The sequence below is a fragment of the Lepisma saccharinum genome, chromosome 27 (assembly GCF_977018435.1).
Source record: "Lepisma saccharinum chromosome 27, izLepSacc3.1, whole genome shotgun sequence".
In the NCBI taxonomy this organism is placed as follows: domain Eukaryota; kingdom Metazoa; phylum Arthropoda; class Insecta; order Zygentoma; family Lepismatidae; genus Lepisma; species Lepisma saccharinum.
Window position 1 is genome coordinate 31981230 of NC_139255.1, and position 16422 is coordinate 31997651.

General features: G+C 40.0%; 1 protein-coding gene across 1 annotated transcript in view; it reads left to right on the top strand.

Annotated features, from left to right (window-relative positions):
• Positions 1-16422, top strand: part of LOC145980358 (uncharacterized) — a 53428-nt gene that overhangs the window by 17521 nt on the left and 19485 nt on the right. Inside the window, exon 2 of the mRNA XM_083113410.1 lies at positions 6379-6584. Within this exon, the coding sequence (XP_082969536.1) occupies positions 6379-6584 (206 nt within the window). The remainder of the gene's footprint in view (positions 1-6378; positions 6585-16422) is intronic.

Below are 16422 nucleotides of genomic sequence, written 5' to 3' on the forward strand. Positions count from 1 at the left end.
CAAACCTCTTTACGATAAACAAAGCTTTTCGACGATACGTGCAAAGAAAGAAAACAATTTGGCCGGCTACGATTTGTGCATTTACGAAGTTGTAAGCAAACGCAGGGTTGCCAGTCAAATCGCGCAACTCTTCGATCCGCTCGGAATTATTGGGCCTGTTATTGCATTTTTTAAACAGTTTCTACAGAAACTATGGAAGTTAAATGTATCCTGGGACGACGAGTTACCTTCAGATGTATTAAACGAATGGAAGGCTTTACAAGCACAAATATGCCACATTTCAGACATTAAGGTTCCACGATGTATTTTACCTAAAGGGAAGATAATAAACATTCAAATTCACGGGTTTTCTGACGCGTCTGAGAGAATGTACGGCGCGTGCATTTACGTCAGAACTGTAACTGCAGGAGGAGAAGTTAATTCACGGTTATTGTGCAGCAAGGGGAAAGTTGCACCGATTAAGAAAATAACTTTGCCTCGCCTTGAGCTGTGCGCAGCACTTATATTGGCAAAATTAGTTAATAAAGTGATACCTTTATTGAATCTCCAAATAAACAAGGTATATTTATATACAGACTCGCAGATTGTTTTAGCATGGATTGTAAAGGACCCAGAGACATGGAAACCCTTTGTGGCAAATAGAGTGGCTCAAATACAGGAAGATACACAGGTGTGTGATTGGCGGCATGTAAGGTCAAAGGATAATCCTGCTGATATGTTATCGAGAGGAGTCGAATCCCTGAAGCTAAAGGAAAACTCACTTTGGTTCCAAGGACCAGTATTTTTAAGCCAATCAGATCAAGATCCGAAGTTGGCCATCAACGACATCAGTTTTGGAATGAAACCACCTACAGAAGTACCAGAACGAAGGAAGGTGAAAATAACCTCATTGGTAACTACACACAAATCAGATGAAATTCTTACGCGATTCTCTAACATTTTGAGAATGATAAGAGTTATGGCACTTTGTCATATTTTCATTGATAATTGCAACGAGCCACAGATACGTGCATTAAAGTAACGCAAGCCTTATTCTACGCGAAGGAAATAGAAGACTTGACTCACGAGAGAGAAGTTTCTCCGAACAGTGGAATAAAAGATCTGTATCCATTTCTCGACGCCGATTCCATTATTCGCGTGGGCGGACGTTTACAAAACCGCGATCTAGCTTTTGAGGCTAAAACATCATCTACGAAGAGTGATGGGAAGCACCATACTAACCTACGAAGAGTTAAGTACTTTACTTTGCCAGATTGAAGCAATATTAAATTCAAGGCCACTTTGCATTTTACCCGACGAATCAGATCACCAGGGCATTTTCTCATTGGCAGACCTATAACCACCTTCCCAGAACCTGACCTTACCCTCATACCTGACAATAGACTCAGCAGATACCAGCTGATACACAAGATAAGAAGATCCATTTGGAAGCAGTGGAATAAAGAATACCTCCATTCTCTTCAACAACGCCAGAAGTGGACCTCCTCCACCAAGAACTTATCTCCAGGGACAGTTGTACTGCTGAAGGAGGACGACGTACCCCCACTACAGTGGAAACTAGCTAAGGTGGAAGCGGTGCATCCTGGGAACGATGGACTAGTGCGTGTAGTGACAGTGAAATAGACTGGGACAATTTTCGAAAATTCTGACGGTAGGAAGCATTTTTGAGGAAAAGCGGGCAAACAACATTTTCTGAATGTATTTCATGTGCTGATTACGAATATTTTGTTTGCCACTCTCGATTTTGGTGTTATATGCTTCAAATCGCTAAAAAACAAAATGGCGGCCATACGAAATGGGTTCCTACTAACTTTTGATTTAGCAGAAACAAAATAGTGATCTTGGTGTCAAACATTATGTTTTTGGGTATGCTGATTCCAAATATTATGTTTTCTAATCTGAAATTTTAAGCTATGTGCTCCAAATCGCTAGAAAACAAAATGGCGGCTACGTGCATCCATGCAATGTTTCGTATCCGTACTTTTGAACTAGGAATAAAACAGTGTAACAATAGGTTTCTAATACAGAAAAAGTATAGAACATTACTAAAGTAAAGATGCAAAATAATAATATTATTCAAAGTATAAGTCCATATTGAAATATTAACAGTACCAGTGTATGATAAATCCGCATGTTATCCTTATTCAACCTTATTTTGCCTGCAAAAATAGTATAACATTTTTCTAGTCACGGATATTCATGCACTCTCCTTAGTGCCAGTATCTGCACATTTGCAAGCTGCAGTACATACAAACTGGCCTTTCCTGCAGGAACATGTAGCGGTTATACAACCACCCAAACATCCACAGGTGACAATGTCGTAGCAGGGTTGTGGAATTGGTGGCAGCGATTGAAGTTTTGGAACGAGCTGTCCATCAACCATTTTTCATCCCAAGATAGTAGGTGGTGGTAACACAGGTTTTGGTATGACCGACTGCCTCCACACCATGACTTGATAGTGAACCCGTTGTACATGTAACCGTAGAGCATCGGTAGTGGGGGGTGGGGGGGCAGTGCTTGTGGTGTTTTTCCTTTGCTGAACAGCTCTACTCTGGCTTCATCACAGCTGCTTGCATCCGGTACACCATACAACTTGCATATGAACTTCTCTGCCTTGTGTGCTGTTTCGTGTTTCAATTCGTCAACACCAAGATTTAGTAGTGTTAAATATTTTCCATGCTGTCTTCTTACTGATCCCAGCAATGTAGGATACTGTGTCGCATCCTCTTATGGCGTGGAATGGGATGAGAGTTTCGAAGACAGGATCCGTAAATGAAAGCTTCTGCCTGACTTCATGTACTGGAATCGCAACCACAATTTCGTACATCTAATCTACCTGTGGCACTAATACATCTGCATCACGTGCTGAGACAACAATGTTATCAGCACCAGAATTAAGACAGTGAACTACAATGCGCGTGTCCGCCTCTTCGTGGTTTGCCTGCAATCCTTCAATAGACAAATCACGATTGTTTGTTCGTACGTCATCCTCCTTGCAAAATCCACCGGAAACCACAAATATTTTGTCTTCAGGAGCATTGTTGATCAAATGATTAGAGAGAAAACAGGCCAAATCTTTTTTATTCTCCGAGTTAGCAAGAAAGTCACCGAATTTGTTGGGGATTGGCACGGATCGATTTTCTATTACTCTTTTTACTAAATGAGCATGTTTCAAGCGCCTATCCCTTGTTCCAGCCTTGATTGAAGTTGCGTTATACCGATCAAAGGTGACATCAATCCTCTTAAAGCTTCTTCCCATAAAAACAACAAGGTTAAGAAATGCATCTGCCAGTTGACCAAAGTTTAAAAACTCCTGCAGGCTTTCCAAGTGCAACAACTAATGCTTGCCCATCTATTATAAGGCATGACGCAGACGGAATTGATATATCAGGTGGACAAATTACATCCTTGGTCATCACATCAGCTAGAATGGCTTTGTTTCCTGTTCTCAGACTTCTGTTTGTGTTGGCAAGAGAGATTGGAATTGGCATTAGTTCATGACACAAAATGCGATTTAGATCCACATTACGACCTGCCTCATAGGCACTTAGGAGGCGCTGGAGAATATGCCTGTCAGTTTTCAAAATGGTTTCCTTGCCACTTACTACCAATTTAACTTCATAGAGGGACTTGAAGGTCTTTGCATTTGACTTATGTAGAGGATCACTTAACTTGACTTGTGTGTGACTTTTACCAGGGGCCATCATCCTTTCCTTTACGAAGCTTTACCTGACGCAGTGTTTCAGCTTTGAGGAGAGTATCTTGAATATCTGAAGTAGCTAAATCCTTTGTTTGTGGCAATGTTCTGGAGGAACTGATTAGAAACATCTGAAGATGATGGCTCACAGGTGCAGGGCTTTTCAAATTTATAAGTGGATCCATAGTTCTGTTTCTATCATTCTCAAATAAAGTAAAAAAAGAAAATAAGAAATTATAGGTTTAGTAATTTTTGTGGTTCTTTTGTTTAAAAAAGAGGAAAAAAAAAACAACAACAATTTTCAAAGATATCAGATTAGAAAACATAATATTCGGATTCAGCATACCCAAAAACATAATGTTTGACACCAAGATCACTATTTTCTTTCTGCTCCTTCAAAAGTTATTTGGAGCTCATTTCGTATGGCCGCCATTTTGTTTTTTAGCGATTTGGAGCACATAGCTTAAAATTTCAGATTAGAAAACATAATATTTGGATTCAGCATACCCAAAAACATAATGTTTGACACCAAGATCACTATTTTCTCTCTGCTCCTTCAAAAGTTATTTGGAGCTCATTTCGTATTGCCGCCATTTTGTTTTTTAGCGATTTGGAGCACATAGCTTAAAATTTCAGATTAGAAAACATAATATTTGGATCCAGCATGCCGAAAAACATAATGTTTGACACCAAGATCACTATTTTCTTTCTGCTCCTTCAATAGTTATTAGGACCTCATTTCGTATTGCCGCCATTTTGTTTTTTAGCGATTTGGAGCACATAACCTCAAAATCGAGAGTTGCAAACAAAATATTCGAAATCAGCACATCAATTACATTCAGAAAATGTTGTTTGCCCGCTTTTCCTCAAAAATGCTTCCTACACTTTTTACAGCCACATTTCTGAGAATTTGCACCAGGCTAAAAGCGAAAGACGGAGTTTTCAGAAGAAGTGTTAGTAAAATTGTGCTCCTCCCCATAGGTAAAGACGGAGATTAGTTGAATTATGTTCATTCAACCGGGGGGAGTATGTTCGGGAATGAAACCATTCTGCTGCGAGCCGTCTGCGGCGCATGCGCGCGCAGCGAAGAGACTAACTGACTTGCTCATGTGAGCTCGGCCGTGCAACATACTACGCGCGCGTCTCCTATTATCTACGATATTAGACAGTTGTAATTACGGTTCTACATACCAATATGTATTCTTTAGTATTATAAATATTCTAAAATCTAAATCGATGTACCGTGTTATTCATCTGGTAGAACTACGCCTAAGGTAAAACAGTTAACTTAAATTACAAGAGTATCAACGCATCAGAAGTCGGTCATTACCGCAACAGCAGGTAAACATTTTACCGATGACAACATTGAATGTTCAAAATATTCATGTGGCTGTGAATTAAATTTCAACATGATAGTAACAAATTTATATCATACATATTTATATAAAACAATCGTAATTAGCAGACTCCTCAATCAATAAAAAAAAAAACATTTTCCCACAGTCATCTATGTAGTTGTATCTAAAAATAAAAAATGATTCCCCCTTTCATAGCCGTGAAGGCATATGGGGGGCCACGGAGGTATGGCCCATTCGTAACCCTGGCCACTTGTGAAGGTAGCATGATTAGCATCACGCTCTGCCCGTCTTTACCTCCGGTATCCGTTTGTTAGGAGCTGAGTGAATCCCAGAGCAGCTCCATGTGCTGTAGGAAAAAAAATCCCACCTACCCCGGGAATAGAACCAGGATCTCCCACTTGGCAGTAAGACACCCTACCGATACTTTTTAAAAAGAAAACCCCTAAGACGTAGTTTCCCCTTCATTCTTTTCTTTGTTACAGCAGTTTTTACTCACTTCTTGTTCAAGACAAACGCGAACATCCATGTCTTACCCGGGATTCAAACCCGAGACACCTGGTATCATAACGCGTTGTGATAACCATTCTGCCACGGAGGTCGACTACCGTGTAAGACGACTGTGTCCAATGCGAAGCCGAGTTAAGATAACCATTCTGCCACGGAGGTCGACTACCGTGTAAGAAGACTGTGTCCAATGCGAAGCCGAGTTAAAATTATCTCTTCTCGACGGGAAGGACGGTACGAGGAACGCCAGGTGCGGATGGTGGACTTGATAGCTCGAATCGGCTTGGTCCAGTTGCGGTGATGAGGGGGAATTCTCGTGGTATTCTGCCTTGAAAAAATTTTCGTTTCGAGTTTTTTCGAAACAGGTGACACCCTCAACAAGGCGAAGCCTAATGGTTGTCGCAAGCGAATGGGTCTCCGATTCCCGCCTCTCCCTGGAATGCAAGCGAAGGGTGAATGATCACAGCAGAAGGTGTCGTGTACGACTGGACAAAAATCAGGCGTGTAGCAACCCAACACAGCTTCTTCCCACCTCCTTGAAACTCCCACAACTGGAGGCGAAAAGTCTGGGTTTCTTTAGCCGGTCGACCTTTAGTCCTGAGCAAGACAAGAGAGCGGAGGGGTGTACGTTGCAGGGGGGAGGCAAATTCCATCCCCACTCCGGGCGCAGAAATCTCTGGTTATGAAGTCGTTGACGTACAGCTGAACATTTCTTCATATTCAAGTTTTGTGAACGTACAGTCACAGACACTTCTGGCTTTCAATAAAACCATTATAACCCAGAAGTGTGTGTGACTGTACATGGATTTGTTTCTGCAGGTCGTCGCATGCAACAACAGAGGAAAACGTGGCATCCACGTCTTCACAGCATGATGGCGAAGACGTGAGCAGAGGGGATCAGTTAGACACCTTCTGGAAGTCAGAGGGAAGCATCTGGTCTTCACAGTGCCTGCCCCAATGCACGGAGTTGAAAACTTTTGATCGAAAGCCATCTTCGACCGCCAGCTTGTTTCCTGCTGATGTCGGTCAGTTAAGTAGAATGCTTGGAGGATCAAAGTTGGTTACATTCTCGTATAGAAACAAATTAATTTTGTCTCCTCATCCGATCCAGATCATCTATCTTGCAAATCATCCACCAATTTTTTTCACTCCCTTTAACTACTAAGTCGCTATTCAACGTGGGGTAGTGTAGTTTGACATGAGGAATCTTCATAACAGTTTTCATTCCTCCTCGATCTACACCATATATTATTAATTCATCCAGTTATTTTTTACATCATTCAGTGCAAATCTTGTAGATATTTTTTGGGGGAGTGTTTTGAAGCATTTTTACGGTAAACTGCCAATTATGGCCTATTTTCAGAAATTTGTACATTTTCAATAATATAGCACGAAACAATCCAACTTGTAATTCAATTTACAATGCTGTATATAGTATGTATGTATAATCATATTTGCAATATTTAAATATAACTCATTTTTATTCACTTGGTAGCTTTTGAGTTAGATATGATCTTAGATTGGATAACTATTTTTTTTATGATAATAGTTCGGGATATGAAGATCACAGTTGAAAGATCATCCATGTTTTAAAAATTCACTACTGTTGCTGCATCAGATAGCTCAGTATTTTTTTTCAGTTATAATCTGACAAAGTTTATTAAGGAAGTTCATTTTTAAAAACCTATGAGTTTTGTTTTCTCATGACTCAAGCTAAAAAGCGCAAAATAATCATCATACTTCAAAAAACAGTTTTCTTTTTATGCTTCCCATTTTAAACTTCGAATGCTTAATTGATTTTGCTTTCTAGGTTAATAATCTCTCAAGCGTGATCATCCTGTTGTACGTAGATAAAATGTAGTTCCGTTTCGTAGCTTTCAAGTTTTAATAGCACTATGTAATGGAAAAAAGTATGCACTAATTTTTTGTCGTATCAAATAAAATGTGGGAGTCAACAAACGTACTGGTTGGGTTCATGATGTATTACTGAAAGAAAATTAGAAATATAACATACGCTCCCAAGAAGAACACAGATATATTTAGAATAAAATATTCTATCAATTCTGCTAAGAGCGAATACCCATGAAAAAAAATTTCTGCAGATTGATTGCCATCCCCACAAGCGGTTAGAAAATTTGAATAATTTCCAGTGGGAGTGAAAATTATAGTAATTTTTTCGAAACATTGTGTGTGCGTGTGTGTGTGTGTGCGTGTGTGCGTGTGTGCATGACCGTATGTTATACAGAAATAATAGGTGCGGTTCAACTTGGCAGCCCAAGAATGGCACAATTTTAATAGTTACAATTGATTTATTATTAATAAATGCTAATAAATTTTCTCTCTAAACAATTTAAATCTACATATTGGCTTCATGTACATTAATAATACTGTATTTACTGTAATAATATAACTTTGGTATTTTTAAAAACCCTACTTGTGTGTGTGTGTGTGTGATCTTAATATACCTTTCACAATCTTAAGAACCAATGTAGTGTTTTGATCATTTTGCGAGGTTGTTTCCCTGATTACACAATTAGTGCAAATATTTACTAAACCAACGGGAAGGGCTTGAACCCGTTAAACCAGTATTTAGTGGAAGATCCCCTTTCATCCCTCTACAAATACTGTCCGAGGGCGAAATACACGCCTAACTCGATTGGACTAATCCAAACGTGAAAGGGGTGGTAGGTAGAAACATTCACAAAAGTACACTGTGGGTTTCAGTATTTCGAAGTAATCACTTGTAACGCAGTTGCTATTTTTGAGGAATTATAACTGTAACTTTCTGCTATTAAAAATTAGTAACCGTAATTGTAATCGAGTTACTTTCTTGTAACAGAAGTAACGTAAAAAACTGTTACCTTACAACACTTAAATTGTGATCTTCAAAGTTTGTAACGTGGGGAAAGAGCGCTAAGTTCGGTAACTGTTTTCAACAATGTCTTCTGTGGATGCTAAGGTGAAAGACTTTTCCTAGAATCGTCTAGGGCAAAGGATGTAGCCTTCAGTGCATGCTAAATATAGAATATCCACACTTTACTGCATTTCGTCATTTCTAATTACGCTTGAAGACTTCAGTGTTTTGGGTGGATTCCTGCATTCATTCTGACATTCTGAACGTAATACAGTAAAAAGCTAAATATGCTGACCAAGGCAGAAATTTATTTTATTATTAAACATAAACTAAACATAACGTTTCAAGCAAGGTCTTCTTCAGACTCTGTACCAAGTACAAATGTAACCAGGTACACAACAGGATGAAATATAGGCTATATACACAAAAATACTCCCCTCCAGACTATTAGAAAGAAGTTCTGGAAGAATCTAGCAGGTGGCTTTCCCTTGTCAACTGTACTTTCATCTGAAAGAGAATGTCACTGGACTCTTTATCTCACGCTCTATTTCCTTCATTCTTCTTCCTCCTTCTCTCCTCTCTCTCTCTTGTCCTTTCCACTCTTTCTAACACCTTCTTCCATTCTTTGTTTAACTTCAGTCCCCCATTCCAGTTCATTGTGTCTTCTTCACATTTCTTCTCTATTTCCTTGGACTCCTTCCATTTTCTCACTAGTATTCTCTTCTCCCTTCCTATCTGTTTAGCCTCATCCCACTCTATGTCATGTCCTGTTTCTCTAATGTGTTTAAATATCGCATTTCTCTCTCTCTCTCTCTCTTAAGTCGTACAATATCGCTATGTTGTTTCAACCTGTCTTTCAGCCTCTTTTTCGTTTCTCCTATGTACACACTCTGACATTCTTTACATTTCATTCGTAGATAATCCCTTCCTCTTCCTCTTCTCTGTTTTCCTTTTTCTTGTTTTCATTCTTCGTTATTCTTGAGATGCTTCTCCCTCCTTTCCTGTAAGTTTTAATGCCCGCTTTTCTAAGCACTTTGCATATCTTTTCTGTGGTCTTCACCATACTCCTTATTCTAAACCTCCTTTCTTTTTCTTTCTCTTCCAATTCTCCCCTGCCACTTTTTTTCCTTCTTCTGTTTATGTCCAGTCTATCGTCCTTCCCATAGCCATTCTTTTCCAGCTGTTCCCATAGGCTATTTATTTTGCCTTCTTTTTCACATTCTTTTGTGCATATTTTCTTGATTCTGTCCTCCATATTCTTTATAAAATTTATTTTTGTCACCTCACTTACATCACTTCTTTTGTGGCAGAATACCCCTGCTGCACACTTTTTCTGATGCCAAGCGGTTTCAATTTCGTGTCCTGTCTTCCTTTTCATCAATATATCTAGGTAGCTAATGTTGTCTTCTTCTTCTATTTCAAGTTCCAATAATATCCCGTTTCCTTCATCTTGTATTTCTTTGGCAAATACATGTCGAGCTGCCTCTGCGTTCCCTTCCATATGCCAAAACAATCGTCCACATATCTGCAAAACAGAATTATTTTGTCACCTCCTTTTTCTATCACTTTCTTTTCCCATTCATTCATAACCAATTCAGCCAATGCTGGGCTTAGGCTAGAACCTATATTCAGTCCTTCACTCATTAACATTATTTTATCTCCCATTATACTGTAACCGTTATTCCAAATGGTTACCAGCACCTTCACTACCCTTTCACTATCCCATTCTCCTATAATATATTTTCCCATTCTCTTTTTAATAATGTCCAAAACGTGTCCCCTCTTGATCCTCGGGAACATACTTTTCACGTCTAAGGTAAACATTGTCGTCTTCATCTCATTCAACTTAAGACCTTTTATGAGGTCCACCACTTGTTCACTGTTCTTAACTGCTCTGCTTTCTTGCTGTGTTACTAACACTTCAATAACTTTTTTAATTTCTTTTCCAAGGGTTCCAAAATATTGTTTCTGCAGTCCATTACTGATCTCAACTTTATCTCCTCTTTGTGTATCTTTGGAAAGCCTTTCAAACTTGGTAGTCTTCCTTTCTCCTTTATGCACTTCTTGAATCCTCTCCTCCTACAGTCTTGTATGACCCTTTCTTTTGTTCTTCTTCTGTTCCACAAATCTCCTCATATCCGTTCTTTTTTAGGTCTTCATACTTCCTCTGGTACCATTCTCCTTCCATCACCACAATTTCTCCTCCTTTATCTGCCTGCTCTATCACCACATCACTTATTGTCTTGATTTTCTTCATCCCTTCTCTTTCCTTTTGACTTAAATTATCTATTTTTCTTTGTTTTACCATTTCTTTCTTCAGTATGGCAGCTGTTCTTCTTCTAATTATGTACCTGGTTACATTTGTACTTGGTACAGAGTCTGAAGAAGACCTTGCTAGAAGGTTGAAACGTTACGTTTAGTTTATGTTTTATAATAAAATAAATTTCTGCCTTGGTCAGCATATTTAGATTTTATATCATGGAAACAAGGCTTAATGGTGTTAGTAATACAGTAGTGAAACTATAAGTCATTATTTAAAAAGAGAAAATGTTTAAGGTACGTAGATTTCGTGGTCGTTTATAATCACGGAATGTTGTTATGGACACGCTGTAAGTGTTTTAAAAATAAAAGCCCAATTCTAACAAAGTTAAATGTAAAAACAATATTGTTATATGTACACTCACCGGCAATAAAAGTGGGACACCTACATGTGGATTTTAATAGCAAATTTTCAAAGGCAACTTCTACCACCCCTGTATAGATAGGCAACCCACATATAACACATTGTAGAGAAGGGAGTATTTAGGATCTAGTTGTTCCATTTTTATTGTATGCGACTGTACATGAAGTCAATATTTGCATTCAAATTGTGTAGAGAATATTTTATTGGTTATATACCTTTTAATGTTATTTTTCATAATAAATACATAAAGTAAAGTGCTCTCCTGTGCTGTGCATCACGCCATGAAGGCGTATAGGGCGTGTGGGGTTAGGACGCCACACTTGCTTGATCTCGGCCGAGCTGGGGGTGATGTGAGCAGCACCACGCGCCTGGCTGCCTTTACCCCCCAGAGTTTCCTCCAGGTACCCACTTTATACGACGCTGGGTGCGAGCCGGAGCCGCTTGAACATGTCGAAAAACCCCGGTTCTCCCCCGCCGGGGATCGAACCTGTGCCTCTTGCATGGTAGTCAGACACCCTACCGATTTTTATTTTTTTTTAATTTTTTTTAAGGAAACCCCCTAAGCGGAAGTTTCCTCCATCACACTTCATTCACTCATCATTTCACTCAAGTCTATTTAAGGACTTTTCAGGACAGACAAACACCCATGTCCGAGCCGAGATTCTAGCCAGTTCGCCAAGGAGCCGACTAACGACTGAGCTACCGCGGCTTCTTATAATAAATACGTAGCAATAACTAAATTTCAACTGTGTCATGTGTTATCCTTGGGCTACTTTACGTTGAACCTCACCCATTATGGGTCATGGATAGTAAGGATTCCAGCTTTGCATACACGGACGCCACAATCTCCGCAAGTGCGCACGCACTAACTGGACGAGTCCAGTCAGGCACGTATCCAGGAATTCCTTTCGGGGGGGGCTCAACACCATTTTTTATGGGGTATAGTAAGAACCTCACAATTGTATATTTTAGACCAGTGGTGGCAATTGGGTTCCAAAACAGGGGTGGGGGGGGGCGGTGCAAGGAAAGTTTACTTTCTCTTGGTAGACAAGGCTTAACATTAAGAGGCCATAATGTTGAGGCAAAAAAATGGGGAGCAACTATCCCTTAAATCGTCGCCACTGTAAGGCTGTCATTTTAATCAGAACGTGAAATCGGAACATTTTTTACCACTCGACTCCTCTGTTTCCATGCATTAACATGGTGTGCCGGAACCAACTCAGTATGTGTGTTTGTTCATTTCTTCTCATCAGGCATAAAAACATCTATGGTGTCTTTACGTGTTTTTACGAATCTGTTACACATGCACGGGATGGACAATCCACTCGACAACGCGAGATTCAAATTGTGGGCTGTGAACTGGACGCAGACAGCTCTCGAATATTTCTCTCTGATTCTAGCCTGAATACCACTAACGTGTCTTGTCCTTCCATGTTTGCAGCTCTTATAAAAGCCGAAACCCACCAAATTGTTCAGATTCAGGCCTTAGCACTCACAAGTGTTAAAAAAATGCCTGTCACAGCTTCCGCTGTCTTGTCATATATCGGCACGAAACAAAGGAAATCTCTCGAATACGACTGGATCACGAAACAATGTGAAAACCCTTCCGTTCCCAACACATCTAATATTTCGTCTCCCAGTATGATCAAATGATTACTCATTTATCTCCAGTGACGTGCCGCCCGACCCTGTGGCCGAGTGGTTAGCACATCGCGCTGCGACGCCAAGGGTCCCGGGTTCGAATCCCGATCGGGCTTGGTTGTTTGTGAATGTCCATTCATCAATTTCATCACTCATCCCCATCTTCGCAAATTAGCCAAGAGGCACAAAACGCGAAGTAAAATAAACTAAATCAAATCAAATCAAAATCAAATCCAGTGACGTGCCCAAGGGAGGGTTGGTGAGGTCATAACTCCATTTGACCCACTATTTCTTTTTTAAAAAAAACATAAAAGAAGAACGTCAAAGACAGGAAAAAATGACAAAATCAGTACTGACCACCAAAAATAGTAGGTTTGCGTAACCCCTCTCCCTTCCGAAAATCCTGGGCACGCCACTCTTTATCTCGGACACATTTTTAAAAATCAACTCACCAGAAGTTTTTATCATTCCGTATCGGAGGTGGCCGCGGTGGCTCAGTCGGTAACGCGTCTGACTACCATGCTCAAGGTCCCGGGTTCGATCCCCGGCCGGTTCAAATCCGGGAACTTTTCTAACCGTGGAATTGACCCCGGCGCCCACCCAGCTTCGAATAACATGGGTACCTGGGGGAAACCCTGGGGGGTAAAGGTGGTTAGGGGCGTGATGCTGATCACATCACCCCCACTCACGACCGGATCAAGAAAGCGTCGGGCGTTACCCCCACACCAACTTATACGCCTTCATGGCGTGGTGCTATGCACAGGGGAACACTTTACCTTTTTTTTGTATTGGAGATTAAAGTAAGATGCGTTCTTCCTGCAGGTTTGGATATGATCCTTTAAGGTGATGTCGTCTGCCTGCCTTCACACCTAACCTTAACAAGACCCTAATTTTCCATCATTGTGACTTGGATTTTCAAGACTTAGGAAGGTTTCAGACCGAAAGACACACGATACATGTCGATTGGAATGGGCCAATCAACAGAAACGTTTCACAACGTAGCGACACAAAAGGCCGCACAAACCTAATTTCGATTTGTGAAATCATCAGGCGACGCGGTGTGAAATCTCCCTTAGTAGGCCACTGTCATTGTCACCTCGATTTTTTTATAGTTGCTCTTGTTGACCACAGAAGAAAAAATTTCTTCTCAACCGGTGAGAATGCTCCTCAGTTTTCTTCTCTCTCCTATATTTTCTGTGCTTGTTCACTATACAGGCAACATCTTACGATTTGATATACACAGGGCATGTACTATGTAGACATTTTAACGAAAAATCGGTTGAAGTCAAGGATGGCTAGGTGGCTCAGTTGGTAGAGCCCTGATTCGGGTCCTGGTAGAGCCTGCAATTTCCGCCTAAAATGTCTACATATGCAACATCTTCTTGCTTTATCTTCTCGACATTCATAAAAATTTCGGCTGTCTATTTATGGTAGTTAAGTGTTTGAATGTGTTTCGAACCCAGTAAGCTTAAACAAAGTATTTTTTTATACTATGAAATTCTCGGACTGCATATACGAAATTTAGTTCTGGCAAAACTAAATCATCACTCAAAACTTTGATTTTCAGTTGATCTATGCAGCTTATTTCTGTTTTAATAAACCACCCCAATATGAAATATTCACACGAGAGAGAGAGAGAGAGAGAGAGAGAGAGGCAGGCAGGCCGGCCCCTACACTGAGGCCCCGGAAGTTCTGCTGTTGTCAGTGTCTTGAATCACTATATAAAGCAACCAGAGGACGCTGACTGATCACTAATCGACTGTATGAATTGTCACACTTACCTCTGAAATCTCATTAACCGATTCTTTGTACAGATCAACCAAAAAATTGAATCCGCGTATTTATATCCTCATTATATTCTAGAACGTTCTGCAGATAAAACGATTCGTTAATATTGCCAGTAGTTGACTCCTTCTCTCATTCAAGAACGTTCCCTCTTCCGCCTTCCAGAGATTAGAAATTACAACGAATCGCCCTACGTGTGGCGCTACATTTGTTGTGCAGATTCCAAATGCTGATAAGTCTCTACATAGTACTTAAGTGCGCTGCGACAACACCAAAAGTGCAAGAAAAGTTTACTTGCAATGTTATCAACAGCAGGGTTATAGAACATTCTCCGTCTTGTCTCGATAATTGTCTATCTCCTTAAATCATCGTCACATTATTCCAAAAGCCAAAAACCTAATTTTATCTAGTGTAAAATAAAAAAAAATCCTGGGGGGCTCGAGCCACCTCAACCCCACCTTGGATACGTGCTATTAACAATAACAGGGTTATAGAACATTCTCCGTCTTGTCTCGATAATTATTTCTCCCAAATTATCATCACATTATTCATGAAGCCAAAATCCTAATTTTATCTAGTGTAAACAGAACAATTTCCTGAAGGGGGGCTCGAGTCCCTCTGATTCCCACCTTGGATACGTGCTATTGACAATAACAGGGCTACGGAACATTCTCGGTCTTGCCTCGATAATCATTTCTCTCCTTAAATTATTGTCACATTATTTTATTTCACACCACAATAAACAAAAAAAAAACTCATTTTATCTAGTGTAAACCTAAAACTTTCGGGGGGGGCTCGAGCCCCCTAAGCCCCCCCTCTGGATACGTGCCTGAGTCCAGTAGCAAAATGGGGGTGACAGATGCAAAGTGGAACGCATAGGGAAGCAGGTTCCGTGAAAATCGTCTCCTAACAGAACATTAAAGTTTCAAACGTAGTAACGTCATCGTAGTATATACAGAGAAAATTTTACGAAAAATATTTTTACTTGCATAAAATTTGAAGTTGTGGGCGGTAATTGCCCCCTGCTGGTACAGTGGGATTCATGAGTATTACCGTGCAAATTTTCCATGACTATTTTCATCAATTTTTCTCTTACATCCTAAAATGCGTTTTTCTGCTACTTTTTATAGTTAATGTGTGCATTATTAGCATTTTACCAACTATGACGATGTTTACACAATGAAGTCAGTGGCGGCTTGTAATCACACATTCGCGATTATCTCGAAAACGGCTCGTTTGCAGATCCATGTTTACTGAGACTTTTTTGCTTCTATTATCGTTTACTTTCACCCATGTCAGTTTGCGCTATTACTTATGAGACACCCTGTATATATGTTCAAACAATCCTTTTCCAGGACAGGTCCGTAGCTAGAATTGATCTCCAGGTGAAGAGGGGCTCACGGGTTGTCAGGGGGGGCTTTGTAAACCAAGTCCATTTTTTAAAACATTAACAGTATTAAATGAAGGTAAATTATGTGTGTGGGTGTGTGAAGGGGGTCATTAAGTTATAACAAAAAATATAAATTTACAAATACTACATTTTCTACATCTTTTAAAACATCTCTTCAAGTGTTAATTGACTGCTACTGAAATCATCCCTTACACTCTCCATACTACTTCACAGGATTCAGAAATTTATATCACACACACAAAAAAAGTGCACAATATTCAATCACCGTGCCTACAGTACCTTCCACCCCCAGCCGAAGCAATGCAACTCCCTTTCGTTCCCAAAACTTGGGAGCAGTTAACCTTTGATGCAGATGCAAAGGAAATTTGCGTGATAACAGTCACAGATTTCTGTCCAAACGGGAGATCTCAACAGGGACAGAGAAGGTACAGATAAGGAAGCTCACTTATGAAAGAACTTACAAAGTCTAGACAATCTTCTAAATACTTG